At 46.3% G+C, this 18,587-nt stretch overlaps 1 protein-coding gene across 1 annotated transcript; it reads left to right on the top strand.

Annotated features, from left to right (window-relative positions):
- The first annotated feature begins 809 nt into the window (after positions 1 to 809).
- On the top strand, positions 810 to 17,462 carry LOC144948151 (uncharacterized). Its single transcript, XM_078877583.1, has 8 exons — positions 810 to 1,009; positions 7,333 to 7,445; positions 7,995 to 8,105; positions 9,855 to 9,921; positions 10,706 to 10,821; positions 12,456 to 12,566; positions 14,182 to 14,235; positions 17,255 to 17,462. Exons 1-8 carry the CDS (start codon positions 810 to 812, stop codon positions 17,386 to 17,388), a joined length of 906 nt encoding a protein of 301 aa, XP_078733709.1. The 3' UTR covers positions 17,389 to 17,462.
- The last annotated feature ends 1,125 nt before the right edge of the window (positions 17,463 to 18,587 follow it).

Here is an 18,587-nt window from a genome sequence, read left to right as displayed (position 1 = left end):
ACTGTCAAGTCGGTAGATACTACTGTAGACTCAGTAGATACTACTATAGAGTCAATAGATACTCCTGTAGGGACGGTAGCTACTACTGTAGAGTCGGTAGATACTATTGTAATAACAGCCATAGAGGGTTCACGTGGGGATTGGCTTGCCGGTCCCGCTTTGTAGCCAATAAGGGGTGAGCCAGGGAGCATGGCCTCGGCGTGATCACGGCATGTTAGCAGGGGTGATTGGCCTGGCCTCAGCTAATGGGAAGCTGGATCAGAGGCGTGGTCCCGGGATTGACAGGGAATCATCTGGAACGGTCAACGCTGTCTATGGAGGATTGGCTGGGGGGTACCACATGACGAAGGGATTAAGAGGGAGAGAGAGAGAGAAGTCGGGAGCAGACTTGGGAACGAGAAGAGCAGGAGTCACGCACGTACGGGGCTCTGGGTGCCACGTGCGCGGTGGGGACTTAGCGGGGAGTCTGCCCGCTTTCTGTTGTCTGTCAGCAACGGGGAGTGTGTGAAGTGTAACTGTGGAAGTTGAAAATAAAAAGGACTGATTCCGGAAGCCGTCTCAAGAAGGTTTATTACATTGGTGTCAGAAGTTCTTCTGCGACCGTTTGGACGATCGTCAAGATGTCCAAGCACCTCAGAAAAAAGAACCTGCCCGAGCCTCCATCGGAGGAAGAGGCCGAGACGGACGAAGATGAGTTGTTGGGGGCTACAGCCCCTCTGCCGCCTGCTGATAATGCTCTCCTCGACGCCTCTCAGCGTCGCCTGGGAGAAGATACGACCACCTCAGGGTTGAAAGACGGATGGCGGCTGATGGCGGAGCAGATCGAGTCGTTACGCGCCATTCTGTTGAGTCTGGTGACCGCGGTAGCGTCCTCACTAGCCGTGGGTCGCCAGATAGCGGATCAGCTGGACGCCACGGGAAGGGGTCCTGCAAAGGAATCGGAGTCCGCCATTGCTCCTACCACGCGGGAAGAAGCCGACGTTTTGGGCGGGGCGGCTGCGCCGGAGCCGTCGGCCGCCATTTTGGGCGTGCCTACCGCCACGCGGCCGCCGGACGCCATTTTGCCTGCGACGGGTGGAGCGCGGGAACCGAAGTCGGAGACGCCCGCGGCGCATACTTGCCACCGCGGACATCGCCTTCCACAGATTAAAGAATTTTTCGCCGGGGGCGATTGGAGTGCTTTTACGTGGCGCTTCGAGTCAGCCTTTAGATCCATGCATTGGACAGAGGATGAGGCGCTGGGAGCGCTACCTACACTGCTTGATGATGTTTCTCTGGGGGTCTTCCGCTCCATCCCGGCGTCCAAGAAGAAGACGCTGCGAGATGCGTTTGCAGAGATGGCGGAATTTTACGACCCACCGACGTCAGCCACCAGAAAATTATGTCGCGTCGCCGAGGATCAGAGGAGTCACCTTTGGCTTATCGGGGGGCGTTGATGGCGCTGGCCATGGCTGCCTATCCCGACGCGACGGCCGATCATTTGGATCCTCTCATCCTTTCCCGTATGCTGGAGTTGTCTCAGGAGCTCAACATTTCTCTACCAGTGTGCGGCCACGAACCGCTTACATCGCGATGGGTGGCGCGCTGCCTGGATGCTAAGTTTAAGATCAAGCCTTGGGACCAGATGGCGGCGTGGACGGGGAAACCCAAAATCGACGGGCCGCCCTTGGGGTGGTCTCCACGACGGGTTGTCCACTGCTCCGACGACTCTGGCGACGACGACTTGCTGGCTGCTGCTGTTCCGCACGGGATTCCGGGACGGCGACTGCGCGACCAGCGTGGTGACTACGCAGGCCGTCCACGTGCGGGGGCCGGGTCATCCGACCGCCGGCCGACGACGGCCGCCTGTTTCAAGTGCGGCAGACGAGACCATTTCGCCCGCTACTGCCGCTGCCGACCTCTGCTTTCGCCTCTTCCGCCGAGGGGACCTCCATCTCCTCCACCTGCTGCGGAACTGCAACAACCTCGGGCGAGTCGGCACAAATCGGACACCCGGCAGGTCGTGTCACATCATTCATCCACTCGCACTCATTCTTACACTCCTAATGATAATTTTACTTCTTCTCCACCATTTACACGCTCTGCTACTCAGTGGAAGAAATTGGCTCGTAGGGTTGTGGCTGCGGCGTCGGGCTCATCGACAGTACGGGGTACCATCGACGACGTTGACGTCCGTATTTTGGTGGACACTGGCGCATCTGCATCGCGGATATGCAGGGTTAATGATGCGTGTGTAGCCGCAAATGGGGGTAGCATGGGTATCTGTGGTCAGGTAGATGTGAGTATCGCTATCGGAAATATTACCGCCGCAGGACCTGTGTTGATCTCTCGCTCGCTAGCTGTCCCATGCTTGCTTGGTACTGATTTCCTGCGCCGGATGCCGCTGAAAATACGGGTCGACCAGGATTGTTTGGAAATGCCGGGGGGTCGTAGGATGTCGTTCCTGCCTTCCCTGCTGGCCAGTGCGCCTACAGGTAACGCAGTTACTGCCGTGGTCGCTGCTACGGTGGAGGTTCCGTCGGGAGCGCAAGTGCTCATTCCGCTGCGTTACCGAAAACCCCTTCAAGTTAAAAGGGATGCGAAGGGCGTGCTATTATCCCCATCAAATTCGGTAGCTAAATCTTTTTCCTTGGCGGGGGCACAAACGATCGTGCGACCAGGTCAGGCACCTTTCATACAGGTGTTGAATGGGGGACCTGACCGCGTTGTTGTTCCGGAGGGATCGGTGTTGGCTCACGCCACTACCGATTTCGCCTCTTGTGACGAAACGCCGCGCGCCCGGATGCCCGCTGGTGGGCCTCCACGCGATTGTTCGCAAGAACGCTGGATCGCAGATTTATGCGGGGAAAATTCTTCCTTGTCGAATGAGCAAAGGAATGCTCTGCATTCATTATTGCTACGGTACGCGGATTTTTTCAGCAAAAATGATTTGGACCTCGGCCGCACGTCGCTTTTGTCGCACCATATTGACACCGGTGCGACACCTCCCATTTGTATGCACCCTCATCGCATGAGCCCAGCGGAAAGGGAACACGTGCGCGGAGCAGTAGACGAATTGCTGGCGGCGGATATTATTTCGCCGTCCAACAGCCCTTGGGGCGCGCCCGTCGTTCTGGTTAAGAAAAAAGATGGTGGTACAATATTTTGCGTTGATTTCCGCCGGTTGAACAAAATTTCGGTGGCGGACGCGTACCCTTTACCGAGGATGGATGACTCGTTGGATGCTTTATCGGGTGCTAAATTCTTTTCCACCCTCGATCTGTCCTCGGGCTTTTGGCAGCTTCCCCTCGATGACGAGTCAAAAGCCAAAACGGCATTCCGCACGCCGCAAGGTCTCTTTGAATTCAATCGGTTGCCTATGGGCTTGAATGCGGCTCCGGCGACGTTTCAACGGCTCATGGAATTGGTGTTGGCTGGACTACAGTGGGAAACGTGCCTCATATATTTGGACGATATCATTGTTTTCAGCCGCACGTTCGAGGAACACCTCCAATGCCTAGAGACGGTTTTCCAAAGAATGCGGGCGGCTGACCTGAAGTTTAAGCCTAGAAAATGTCACCTTTTGCAACACTCCGTCCGTTACTTGGGTCATATTGTCAGCTCGGACGGCGTGTCCACTGACCCTCTGAAAACCAAATGTGTTCGAGAGTGGCCCACACCCACTTCCGTGGGTGATGTTCGGCGGTTTATTGGATTCGCTTCCTATTATCGCCGCTTCGTTAAGAACTTTGCGACGTTGGCGAAACCATTACACATTCTAATGGGCAAAAATCAAAGGTTTAAATGGGGAGCGGAGGAAGAAAATTCTTTTCGATCACTTCGGGATCACCTCGCCACGGCGCCTATGCTCGATTACCCAGATTTCTTACAGCCGTTCATCCTTGATACGCATGCTAGTGATATCGGCATTGGGGCCGTTTTGTCGCAACGTAAGGACGGGGTTGAGCGAGTGGTGGCGTACGGCAGCAGGGTTGTCCCCTGCGGAAACGCGATATTGCGTGATGAGGTGGGAACTTTTGGCGATTGTGCCGGCCGTACCTGTATGGGCACGCACCGCTGCGTGGCACCGCCCACCTCGCCCTGCCCGGTTATGGGGGCGATAGCGAATGAGGACGACCAGAAGGTGTCGGTGGACACCGATGATACCTTACGGCTGCCGCACGTGGTCTGGTTACGGGAGCAGGAGGCTGATACCTCGCTGTCTCCGCTACGGAAATTGATAGGGAAACAAAAAGCTCAATTGGCGGGATGGAAGTGGCAGATGTTCCGAGGCAAGTCGGGACTGTTAATGTGTACCGACGGGTTGTCTGACTGACCACGCTTGGTCGTGCCTACTTCGCTTCGCTACGACCTGCTTCGCGCTCTGCACGCTGATTAGTTGATGCACCTCGGCGTCCAGAAGACTTTGGCCGCGATGCAAAAGGATTTTTTCTGGGCCGGCATGACGGCAGACGTCAATGACTTTGTCCGCTCATGCCATGATTGTGCTAAGAGGAAACCGCCTCGGAACCAGTATGTACCGTCGTTACGTTCCATTGAGGTGTCCCGCATCAACGAATTAGTTGCTCTGGACATTCTTGGCCCGTTTCCCCCGTCGGCTAGGGGCAATAAATATCTTATGGTCGGGGTGGAATATTTTTCTCGATGGCCGATGGCCTGGCCTCTACCCGACCAAACGGCTGCGTCCATCACCGACGCTTTCTTGAACGGGTATGTCATGGATAAGGGGGCACCTTAGAGGCTGCTCACAGATCAAGGGCGGAACTTCTCCTCTAAATTGCTTAAGGAGGTTTGTGACGCGCTGGGCACAAAGAAAATTCGCACTTCCCCATACCATCCGCAAACGGAGGGTATGGTGGAACGATTCAACCGTACCCTCTCGGCTATGCTTTGTCACACGGTGAGTGAAAAGCAAACCGATTGGGACTTGCACATACCAGGCGTCTTGGCGGCATACCGCATGGTTCCACACGCGTCCACGGGATACTCACCATTTTTTTTGATGTATGGCCGTGAGAACGTCCCACCCATCGATGTGCAACTGGGTAAGCCGAGTAAACAACCGTCCTGCTCCTTGCCTGATCACGTGCGGGACTCACTTGAACGAGTTACGGAGGCGCGAGAGGCTGCCAGGTGTGTGACAGCCCGTGCCCAGGCAAGGAACGAACGGTATGTGCGTTGATCGCGTACTCGCATGCCTTGGTCAGTGGGAGACCTGGCATGGCTCCACTGCCCCTAGGTGCCGGTGGGCACATCCCCTAAACTGCACAGGCCATGGCGGGGGCCCGTAACGCTGGTGGATATTCGGAACTCACAGAGTATCCGTGTTCAGTACGGAAAACGTCGGTGGTACGTTCATTCCTCGCGACTTAAACCTTATGTTGATACGCGTGTCGGTCCCTCATCCCCACTAGCTGACCTGCCGGGTTCTGCTGGGCCGATTACGCCGATTGCCATGCCCGTTGATCCCAAGGGGGACTGTGTTGTGCCTCCTACAGATGGACAGGTTCTGAGGGCTGAGGAAGCCCCCGCTGCCCCCCCTCCAACGGGGCCTGCCCTGGACATGACCGAGAACCAACACCCGTCTTCTTCAAGCCTACCACCTCCTGTCGATCTGGCGGCAAAGCGACCATGCGCTGGAAGCGGAGAGGGTCCCGCGTCGCGTACGCGATCGAAATCTCTCCCGTTTCATTAACGTTTGATCGTCTAGCTGTCTCTTCCCTGTCGTTATCGCGCTGCAGGGGCGCCCTAATGTATGTCAGGTTTTTTTTCATGGGTGACTCTGTTTTTAAGTGTTGTTCGGCGCAGGGACGCCGTTTCACCCTCTATTGTTAAATGCACCTTGGTGCCCTAATAAGATGTTTTACGGAATTGGTTGATCACCCTTTTCCCAGCCGAGACGGCTGATTTTTTTCACCGGGGGGGGGGGGGGGGGGGGGGTGATGTAATAACAGCCATAGGGGTTCACGTGGGGATTGGCTTGCCGGTCCCGCTTTGTAGCCAATAAGGGGTGAGCCAGGGAGCATGGCCTCGGCGTGATCACGGCATGTTAGCAGGGGTGATTGGCCTGGCCAATCGGGGCCTCAGCTAATGGGAAGCCGGATCAGAGGCGTGGTCCCGGGATTGACAGGGAACCATCTGGAACGGTCAACGCTATCTATGGAGGATTGGCTGGGGGGTACCACGTGACGAAGGGATTAAGAGGGAGAGAGAGAGAGAGAGAAGTCGGGAGCAGACTTGGGAACGAGAAGAGCAGGAGTCACGCGCGTACGGGGCTCTGGGTGCCACGTGCGCGGTGGGGACTTAGCGGGGAGTCTGCCCGCTTTCCGTTGTCTGTCAGCAACGGGGAGTGTGTGAAGTGTAACTGTGGAAGTTGAAAATAAAAAGGACTGATTCCGGAAGCCGTCTCAAGAAGGTTTATTACACTATTGTAGAGTCGGTAGGATACTACTACAGTCAGTAGATACTACTGTAGAGTCAGTAGATACTACTACTGTCAGTATATACTACTACGGTCAGTAGATGCTACTATATAGTCAGTGGATACTACCATAGTCAGATACTACTGTAGAGTCAGTAGATACTACTGTAGAGCCAGATACTACTGTAGAGGCAATAAATACTACTGTAGAGTCACTAGATACTACTTTCGAATCACTAGATGCTACTTTAGAGTTAGTAGGTACTACCATAGAGTCACTAGATACTGACTATTGTATGTAGGGTGGGTAGGTATCTATGCCTCCAAAATAAAAATTGGCTTGGCGGGGGGGGGGTAAAAAGATTTTTGGAGGGGGGAGTCGACATTTTTTGGAAACCTTTTAGATCAACTATGTACCCCCACTTTCTATTACTTTTTTTTCAGGACTTCTGCAGGTCTCTTATAATTTTGTTGACAGGCAAATGGACAAACGGAACGCCGGGCTTTAACAATAGCTCAGTATTTGTGTATGTATACGTTGTGTTTTTAAGAGAAGACAAGTTTTGAAATATAGTTTTCCCCCACGCAACGCCAGGTACTTCCTGCTAGTAGTTTATATCTGTATGTTTAAAGGTAATATATTTATGCCCTTAACTCTTTTTTCCTCATAAGCTTTAAGTATTAATATTCACTGATTTAGTATTTGCGCCATTCCCCAGGAACGAAACCCCACGAACATTAAGGGTTTACTGTATATACAACTTTCCCAGCTGATCTGAAATTGGTAGGCTCTCCCAAAGCCAGAAATTACTAATACAACAATGACTAATGCAGTGGGGTCCTCAATTATGCGCCAGTATTGATAACTTTCTAAGTTTAAATTTGAATTGTGCGTGCGTTCTTTTTTACAGATTTGACTTCACTGTCGTCCAGCCATTGATAAATATTCTGAAAATGCTGAGTGAGCACACCAAAAAGGAGAAAGTGGACGTTAAGGAGGCCTTCCTGCGGCAGGGAGGTGCAGGTGTGTAGAGAGCGTCCCCTCTGTGTGAGCGTTACTGGGACAGCTTTGCAGGGACGTGCACCGTCCTCAAGAGTTTCTCTGGAATATCGCCCCCAGCTATCACTTCAGCTGTCGCTTCATTTATTGCTTCATCTATTGCTTCATCTATCGCTTCATAAATCGCTTTATCTATCGCTTTATCTATCACTTCATCTATTGCTTCTTCAGTTCATGAGGACATGTTATTTCTCATGCTCGCAAAATATGCATAAAATATTTTAAACCTAGTATGTAAATGACATGCAATTTATATGCTAAACTGCCTTTCGACTTGTACAACAAGTTAAGCAATACTAAGAAAATAAAACAAGATTGTAATAATTAGACAGTTCGATTATTGGATCACATTATGACCCTGACATTCACATTCCACGGAGATGAATTTCTACATACCGTCTGCATATTATACTCGTTCATACAAACGCATTCAATTATCGTTGCTGCTGTGCGCCTGTAATACGAGCATGTTGCAGTATTCACCGCCTTACAAGAGCCACATGTGTTTCCTAGAGCTGCTCAAGAAGATCCAGGACACTCCCACCCAAGATGACTCTGAGATCCCTCTCCGAATCGTCACTGAGATCATGTTCCAAATGCTGATGACTTACACTGTGGACGATAGTGAGTACCTGTGCTACGACTACACATTATGTACTCTGCTAAGTGGGTCTGCACTAACACGGCCTTCATTCGACAGGGCAGCTCACCAGTCGTGTTACCATGAGTTCTGGTAATGTCATTTTTGGCAGTGCCAATGATGATTCATTATGACAGACCAATCAGTCTTGTTTCAAACTATGCTAGACTACATAATTATGTTTATGTAATGTAGTTTGTCACGAAGTTTATTTTCCTTACCAACAAGACTTGCACATCTGCACTTACTTACCTCATACTTATGTTTGAACCTAAAAATATCCAAAATTATGATTTATACATTTTGTTCGCATATGTCCACCCATCTGTCTGGCATACAACTGAAAAAAAAATCTCTTGCCGAGGACATTCCCTGGAAATTGTGTAAAAGTTGTGTGAATATACATAAGAAATGTATACAATTTTGCTATCTTACTTTGAATTAACTTGCTGAGACAGAAAAAAAAGTTTAATATTTTGTGGTTATGATTATAATGTATTGATTATTGTCGTTATAATGGTTGTGGTTATGGTTGCAGTTATAATGTTATTATGGATGTGGTTGTAGTGTGGTTGTGGTTATAATGGGGTTATGGTTTGGTTATGTTGGGTTGTGGTTTGCGCCTATTGTGGTTATGATGTGGTAGTTATGGTTGTGGTTTTAATGTGTTATGGTTGTAGGTATAATGTGGATGTGTCATGGCTTTGATTGTGGTTATATTGTGGTTTTGTGAATATAATGTGGATCTGTTTATAATGTGCCTGTCGTGGTTAAATTGTGGTTGTGATTATATTCTGGCTGTTGTAATGTTGCGGTTATGCTTGTGGTTATGATTGCGATTAGAATGTGCGGGGAGCAGTAGTGTAGCGATTAGCATGCTGTGCTGTAAACCTGACCACCTGAGTTCGATTCCCACTTATGATCAAACACCAATGATGATTATCTTAAATTAGTTCTGGGCCTCTTCTAGGTCGACTCAGCCTCAAATACGTACTTGTGCTATGTGTAAGCATGGCCACTATGGAGAAAGAGGTAGCAGGGCGTGGTGTTGGTCATCTCACTCCCTCGTGTGCCGTCATGACCTTCATAGGTGCTCGCTAACTGCACTTGCCCCAACAGTCTGTGTGGGCTTTAAACGGGAAATCTTTGTTTTTGTCTTGGGTTAGAATGTCGTTTGTGGTTGTCATGCAGATGTTGATATGGTTGTGCTTATACTGTGACTGTTAAAGTTGTTTTAGTTATAATGTGGCTATTATGATTGCGGTTGTAGTTGCAGTTATTAAGATTGTAGTTATATTGTGGATATTATTGTGTAAAATAGATGAATAGCTGGTGCTAAGAATTATATTTGTGGTGTTGATGAAATTGACATTAATATTGTTGTGGATAGGTAATTGTTGATGTTGATTTATTGATATGAACAATGATCATATTGTTGTTGATGTTCATACGTCATTATTGTTGATATTATTGGTTCTTGGTATGTCAAATCATTGTTTGTGTTGATGTTGTGATGTTATATTATTGTTTATGATGGTGTACTTTAGATGAAACTCAACATTAGCACTTGAAAGCTGCATCATCAAGATGTCGCATGTATCACTATGCACGGAATATATATAAGTTCTCTTATGAAAATAACATGACTCCATGGGATGTTATTTTCTTCATAAATGAACTCTTTCGTCTGTGCTGGTGGTTTAACATGACAGTGTGTGTTTCGTTTTTCACAGGTGCAAAACTAGAGAAAGAGATTGAAGACATTTACACAGATTTAATTCCGCTGATGACTTTTTCCAGGTGAGGAGTCGACCACCTCAGGGTTCGTCACAGACATCGAGGGATGCCGGCAGGGTCTGGCTTGGCATCAGGCAGAGACACAGATTGAACACCCCACGTGACCCACGGAAAAATAATGTACAACAGCTGTATGGGTCTAAAATAGTTTTTGCTTCATTGTGGTGAACTCCAGGGCATCACTATCCTTTGGAATCAAGTGACTTATGCCATCCATAATTTACAAATGTGCTCAGTGATCCAAATCTAGAGCTTATCAGCACAAATTCAGATTCTTCCATCGTAAACTAGCTGGCTTCCCAATTTGGATGCAACTGAGACCTTGTAACTAGTAATGAGATCGCTTATTCCTTTTGAAGGAAGCAGAATTAGATGTGTGCCCATGGGAGGCATGGAGGCAGGCGACATCCTGTGAATGGTGCACATGACTCCTGCAGCTCTAAACAGAGAGAGCCTGAGTGGCAATCCGCAGCACACTGTGTACATCAATAGGTGCAAGTTTTATTGTTGTGTCATTTAGTCGTTGACTATGGTTCTTAGAATGCACGCCTAAAGTAGTCTTTTCATGTAAACTTGAGCTATTGCGCAAATCATCTCCAAGAGAGGAATTGCAACACATTATATTTCACATGAATCATTTGCATTCGCTTTGGCATTTGCAGTATTGATTTAAACTAATATGTCTTGTTCATATGTGTTAATGGGAATGGTCATGTGTGTCAGGCAGAATTAGCTATTTGGAATCATCATGGTGGTAATAACATTGCGGGGTGGCATTTATTTACAGCTTTGACCATTCTACAGTAAAGAACCTGGAAACTATATGGAACAAGTTGAATGCCGTCCTTTCAGTGGAGAAGAGACTTCTTGCCAAAGTGGCTTTTCTTCGTGCAGGGGGACCAGGTGTGTACCAATATTTCTCATATTTACCAATTGGTCCAATTAGACGTTTTAGGAAGGCAGCTCCTAGACTGGAATCAACTTAAAAGGGTCTTTCCAGCAGGGCGTGGCACGTACAGCAATCATACTGATGGGTAGTTAACTGTTACAGAAAATCCATCCACAAACCATTCCAGGAATGCACCCAGCCTCTGTGCTGTACAATTATTTTTGTTTATCAATATCACTTTGGATATTTTTCTAGATTTCATTGCAGCCAAACGTCAGGCCCCAATGTATCTGTTGATGCTTCTGGCATCGTGTGACAGCCATGCCTTGAAAACCAGATCACTAAGCTGCTCAAGTAAATTAGTACAAGATGCCCATTGGTTGTTTAATCACCCTAACCCCTTTCTATTTGGTGTTGTTATACTTAACTCGCCAGTGCAATGCTTAGCTCTTTCGAGCACTTAGACGTATCCTCAGGGTAATTCAATATACAATGCACGTTTTACACTATTAAAAATATCTGCATTAAATGTAAGTATATCAAGTGTAGAATTACTAAACTAGATGTTTTATCTTAATACTTAAATTGGTGTAGGCAACACGACGATTAATACTCTATGTTTGAGTTAGGCCATATAATGATCTGAACAAATGTGTTGGGTGGTGGAGGGTTATGACACATTTATAAATAACGTGATCTGACCCAAAAACCTATATTATGAAATGTGTGTTGTTAAGACACATCACCTCCTAACACAGCCAAAGGAATTGCATTGTCACGTGTATAAGCTTTAAGGTGTCAATTATTATTGTTACAACTCACTGGTGAATTGACCAACAATCCTCACTACCAAATTTAGCAATTAGATACAATGTTTCATTTGAAACTGCTTCAAACATCAACTTGACGATGCAGGAAGTCAAGATAACAATCCAGGAAGTCATAATTTCTCACTTTAACATCATGATAATCCCTCACATTAACATAGCCACTTCCGTGCCCTTGTCTAGGAGGCCCCTCTCCTATCTTACAGTTACATGCTAATTTCTCACATTAACATCACTAGCCACAGCCACTTCTTTATAACCCTTGAGCTACACCCAATTCAAACCTTTTAAAGCAGTCTGCCTCAGCAGCAGACTATGCTTTCCCACCTGATGACGGACGCTTGTGTTGCGCCCGAAACGTCGTCATTTATTTTATTATATACCTACGTGACTTTACCGAAAGAACCAAAGAGTATGGATTCCTGCAATCACGAAAGCTTCCAATCAAGCCATAACACTTATTGAAGAAACCAGATGAGGTGGCACAGTTACTCTTAACTCCCTGGATTGTTGTGATACTTCCTGGATCTTGTCTTGATGATGTTGGACATAGTTTAAAATAAAATATCATATCGAATCGCTAAATTTGGTTGGAAGTATTTTTTTTCAACTTATCGGTGAGTTGAAACAATAATGATTTATGTGTTAAACACTTGTACAAGTGATGCGTAATTTATTTGGCAGTATCTGGTGATGGACGGTTCATATAACAGATTTGGTCACATCATTGTGGCCTAACCCAAAAATGTTATAATGGGAATTAGATTTTTTATCCTTTACCAAGAGCACCTTGCATAACCACGCTCTATTCCCATTTTCAGAACTGTTCAAGGAAATGCAAAAGTGCCTACAAAGTGACGCTGTGGAAAACGGACTTTTGGAAGTGATGATGGACATTTATACACTGATGATGGATTTTACTTTCACATCGCGTAAGTGATACTTGTTCTGCCTGTTGTCATCTCTGCCGGAAGGATGTATACACACCACCATGCTCCCATATTGGCCAATTTAGGCATAGGTCAGGGGATATTTAACTTCCAGATCACCATCTGCGCACTGCTTGGCAAAAAGTCGAGAGATGCATGGTTGTAGTTTTTAATCTTGCCTTTTCAACAGTTATCTTTTTTTGAGTGAACGTGTTGTATGACTGATTTTATGCATGTTTACCTTTTTACAGCCTTCACTCTTTGTATTCAACAATGTCCTGTAATTATTTTAATTGGTTATCATGACTGACGTCCAGTCATAATGCCACGTAATATATGGTTGTTGTTCAAACTAGTTGAGCTATGAGTTGCTCATGTGGGTCTCCTTCAAAGCAGTCTCCGCCCCCACTCATGTGTAGTGAGTCATTTCGGAGACCCTAATAATAGAAGGCACATACTTTTATTATACACTTAAACACTTATGTTCATACACGGTATAACTACAGATGGGTCAGGACAGCCGGCACGCTGCCTGACCCATGACGCCTGACCCACGACGCCGAGGAGACGAAGACGTAGCACGGCGGGTTCCATTCCAAACGACAGCCTCAATCCCGCCTCGGGACCTCCCTTTTATGCCCCCCAGCGTAGCCTGGCTCCGCCCTTGGTCACGCTCCCTTCTGGAAACTACCAGAAGGTTATTGGCTATACCCCACGTGTCCCCTCTGTCACCTTTGCCCTACATCCCTTACCTCGGCCTATCACGTGTCCTGTTGGCCGACCGGGCTGTTACGCCCTCAGATGTTCCTCTCTGCCAGCAACCAGCGCTGCTCACCCTAGTGACCCATTCCATGACATTGCATGCTCTGCTACACCCACAATTCCCCTCTCTGTCAGTAACCAGCACTATGCGCCGTAGCGACCCATTCTATGTCACTACACAGGCATCACTTCCAGGCGTTGCGTAGCTTCCAGGCTCTGTGCTGGCAGCTCCCAGCCCAAGTCTCTCAGTGGCCTCATCATATTGCTTTCATGTCCTCTGTGTCCTTATGGTGAGCTCCTTTCAAGGATAAGTTTACCTTAGGCAACACCAAGATGGCAATGAATGCTGCTAGTAAGCAGGGTGTGCGAGGGCTGCGATGTTGTAGGGAGCAAAAGAGCATTGCGCACACTCGTCTGTGCGAGCTGCCATACTGACGTGGAGGAGGCCACGGTGCCTCCCTCTTTGGAGTGCACCGCCTGCGTTTCAGTCGGGGAGAGGATACGCGGTGGTGGGTACCAGGGACCCAATCTTGACTTGGCACAAAGCACATTGCGTTTCTCTTATTTCACCGCACACACTAAGTGGAATGAACCTCACATGTCATTAGCCAATCTGAGATGGTCAATACTTCCCAATTCCTGTTCCTACCTTACTCTAATTATGCAAAATATTCATTTACAGTGACTGACTTTATGCATTTACATAATAAGGCCTTAATACATCTATATATAGAAATTATCAAATCCATTTATTATTAACAATTCGCTACTTTAAAAATGCATGAAGAAAGCAGTAAAAATACAAATAATGTCAGGCGGGGAGAAATACTCAGTTCATTTTGTTTTGCCATTTCAGTTCAAGCACATCATGAAAATGAAGATACGTTTCCAGAACCTGAAGAAATTAAAGGTATTTTTCATGCTCTAGCTGCACTGTTCACTAGCCTTTAAGCCATTTTTATTGCAGTTACGGAACACAGTACCAACAGCCTCTATGTTGTCTAAAGGGCAATTGGATAACAATTGTTAATTAGGTATCAGGTTGTTGCAAGTGATTAGAGCTATGACACCTCCAGAAAATATTCTTGATGATGTGATGTAGTCTATACTTAGATAATTCTTCAGTCGGCTCTGATAATGTAGCTGCATGACTCTGTGAACTGGCTCAGTGACAAGAACACAGCCCAGCAGCCATGCGCCGGACCCACTGGTGTCATCGGACTTCACCAGACAGGCTGCTTCCCAATGGCAATGGCGTGGGGAGGCCTAATAATTAGATTACCACCTTCATCAAGAGCCATAATCTCTACACTGCTGGATGAATAACTCTCCACGCCGTCACCATCCCACATGGCCCTGTGATGCCACAATCTTCCACGCTCCTGCATATGACCTGATACCACTCAATACTCTCAGCAAGGTTATCTCCTTTGGCTGCTGTTATGTCACCAGTCTCGTCCAGTGTCTATAATTTGTATTTGTTCTCTGATCCACGTGTTCCTGTGTCAGTGTTATTCCAAGCATAATCATTCACATCGTTGCGGATAATATAAGTAGAAAATAGATGAGCAGATAATGTCTCCTTCATATATCTGTTTCCACTTAAAAAATACTTTTTTTCATCTAGTTTTATCTTTGTATTCTTCACACTGCAAATGATTGTGTCAAACTATAGGATCAATTTCTTAAAGAGGGGTTTCTTACCTATAAAATGTAGCAGTTCACAAGCACTGATTGAAGCAAGTCTCACTTTATTGACGAGACACTATGTCAAACCAAGTTCAGCGTTTGCTTTAACTTAATCAGTGCTGTACTCCCAGAATGTCACGTGGCTTATGTGTTGTGTAAGACTTTGTTTAAGTAGAGAGACGGATATGAAGCGTACTGTTTGCTTATCTATTTTGTCTAAGCTAAATGCATTTGAGCAGATTTTTATGTATTTAATGTCCAAAAGATCTACCAAAAAACTATCCTTAGTATGAATGACATGGCAATGCATGTTCCAAATACGTTTAGCCCAGAAAACTATATGACAAAAGCCACTGATCCAGGTTGACCAAAAGGGACTATTTTTTGCAAACATGCTATCTCCTCAAATACACAGTCTCATTGCTATCAGGCGTGAACATGAAATCAGCATGCGTGGATGTTAAGTGAATGTTTTATTGATGGAATGTGATATATAAATGGCGTAGGGAGGTCTTCATCCAGCAGTGGATTGATCTTGGCTGATAATGACGATATTGAAAGACGTAAGTGCGTATTTCGAACAAGTAATTGTTGGGGACTTTTTAACGGGTTACCGGACAGGAACCCTAATAAAGGGGCAGCTCTTTCACAGGGGCAGTGCCTCATTGTGGGGGGTACCTGCCATGGCTCCAGCATACATTTTTGCTGCCACTGGCCACAGGTAGGTTGGCAAAACATATCTAGTTTAAAAAAATGGTGTTTATTATAAATATATCCTGATATATTTTACTGAATGACACCAGAGCTAAAACAATGCATACCTTCCAAGCCAGCTCAGAACAGATTATCCCGAACAGCTTGTGCAAAGCGTGACCATTTTTGAGTTTCAGACTTCACCAGAACGGTGGTAGACATCTTCTAGTGACCGTGTACGCTTATAGCAGCAGCAGCAGCAACCCGCTCACCCACAGAACAACAAAGCATGAGATACATCAAGGCACCGTGCTGACACCAGCAGTGCACTCTCAACAGAGGTGCTGGCATGAGGGCTGCCCTGCTGTGTTCTGGCAATGAGTTATCAGTCATGACTACAGGGTGTACAGCTGAGCTTCCTAGTGCAAGGGATCATTTGTGTAATTTCACATTTGTAAAATTAACACATTTCATCCCAATTATGTATTTTAATAACTGGAATTCTAGGTTTCATTCCAACAAGTGGTTAAGTTTTTTAATGGCTTGTACTTCATAATGACTTTCACAGCATTGGCATAATTGTGCATAGCTCATATTACTCATGCTGTACAACAGTTTGACAACCACCAATCTAAATGAATATGAGCGACCGTATAACCCCATTTCCAAGACAGGCATGGCTAGCGATAGCTGTGCCCATTGGAGAGCATGCCCACATTACCTATTGAGAGCAGTGGAAATACGTAACACGGTATAGGCTATGCTGGAAAGTTATTGCTGCATTGTAGATATATGTAACTGTTTTCTTTCCCATGGGTGTGCAAGCGTGGTGCAGTCATACATTGTGCGTTTCACAAATTATTAAGCGTGCATTTACCGCACCGACATTGCATCCTTGACCTACGCCGCATGCAGTAATGCTGCTGTGTGATGTGGCAGAGGCTCTTCAAGTCATTCATGTGCAGTAACAGCCGTATCTGATTTAAATGTCTACGATCAAGTCACCCTCAATGCACCCAATCTCATCGGATCTCGGACGTTTAACAGGCTTGAGCCTGGTTAGTATTCTGGTGGGAGACTACCTGGAAATATGCCAGATGATGTAGACTTGGGTTGTAAGGTGATTAGGAGATAGCAGTACATCAATAGACAGTTAAATCCATCTGTGCAGAGCTTTAGGCATTACTTCCCTGTATGTATGGGTTATCTGCAGGTATTCTGGTGTCTTCCCAAATGTTAAACAGACATTAACAGAATTGGCTAAACATCAAAATGCAGGACTTTTCTAAAAACGTCTTAATACTCAGCTTTCCCTATGTGCATGGAGGACATTGCAGTTATTTGCTGCAAAACAAAACTGCCATCATTTTTATTATAATAGCATTTTGAAGTTATGCAGTGGAAATAAAATGTAAACATATTGGCTGATACTTCCTGCTCACAACACACATTCGAGTGCACACCATTGTCTCCAACCAGTCTTCAAATGCACGACACGTCTGGATGTGCTGTAATTCATTAACAACAAGTACATCTCCGTTTTTCAGCTCAGAAAAGGCGTCATGTGTTTAAAGACATTCTCCGCCGATTGCCAAGACCATCACGACGCAGGCACCGCGGCGCACCCTCCAGGACGGGCACAGACGGCGTTATCGGAGGAACGCATACTCAGAGTGAATGACACTAATTCTTGTTGACCACGCTTAATAACTATTTGCTCCTATAATGAGCCAAGAATGTGTGTCCCGCGTGTAACGTCACTCCACATGGACCAGCCCCCCTCATTAATAATCATGAGCAGTTAATGTCACTCCACATCGAACAGCCCCCCTCATTAATATTAATGAGCAGTTAACGTCACTCCACATCGAACAGCCCCCCTCATTAATAATCATGAACAGGTGACGTCCTCCAAATGGACACAACCCCTCCATTAATAATAATTAGCGGGTGACGTCTCTCCATATGGGGGGCAAGGCACCTCCTCCCCCCTCCTCAGCGTTAACTTACAACCCTCACTCCAAAGGCAGAACCCTCACGTCACGCAATCTCCGTAACGCTGTTGAGACATAGAAGTATAAAGGGCGTCATGATGAACAAGGATTTATAACCTTTAAATGAAATAATTCTGTGTCACCGCGGCGGTACAAAATACACACGAATTTATGGAATGAATATCACGTCGCGGTCTGCTTTTCACTTGCAAGTTCCAGATTTACTGCAATACACCCGTCCTTTAACGGGCAAAAGGCTAGTTAATATTAATCACTTAACAGCCATTGCTTAATATTAATTACTTAAGCATTGCTATGTAGCTTTATTTGCACAATTCTCTCAGTTTTTAAACTAAACTTGTATTTACCAGGTAAAGCCCGCGGAGCTATTGCCTTCTTTTCAGAGTTGATCTAGCCACGCATCGTAGCAGCCACAATCTCAATGCACGTTTCTAAATATGAAGGGCCATACCGTAGTCCTCATATAATTATCCACATGACCGCAGGGACTACATACAATTTCTGTCAGGATCAGGATCGAATCCATGCGCTCCTGCATACCAGCCGAGGGAAATAACATCACCACCGCGTGATTGTGCTTTCATTTGAATGAAGCCACTTATGTAATAGATATTCCAATATATTATGACACATGCAGATGTTACATGTAAATGTCCATTCAATGTGTATGCAAATACAATAAAACATGATTAATCTGTGGTGATATGGTGGACGGGTTTCGCCCATCCTAGAATCTGTGGCGTACTGTGGGAATAACTTATACGGTTCCCAAACCTATACAATTCTTTTGAGTTTCCAGCACAACTCCAAAAATCCGTGAAAATTTAACGGATGTTAGTCATGTTTAGTCACCTGGCGAAAAACT

This window comes from Lampetra fluviatilis, chromosome 3 (genome assembly GCF_964198595.1).
Source record: "Lampetra fluviatilis chromosome 3, kcLamFluv1.1, whole genome shotgun sequence".
NCBI lineage: Eukaryota > Metazoa > Chordata > Hyperoartia > Petromyzontiformes > Petromyzontidae > Lampetra > Lampetra fluviatilis.
Note: the sequence above shows the minus strand (reverse complement) of the source record. Positions and strands in the feature narration are given on the sequence as shown.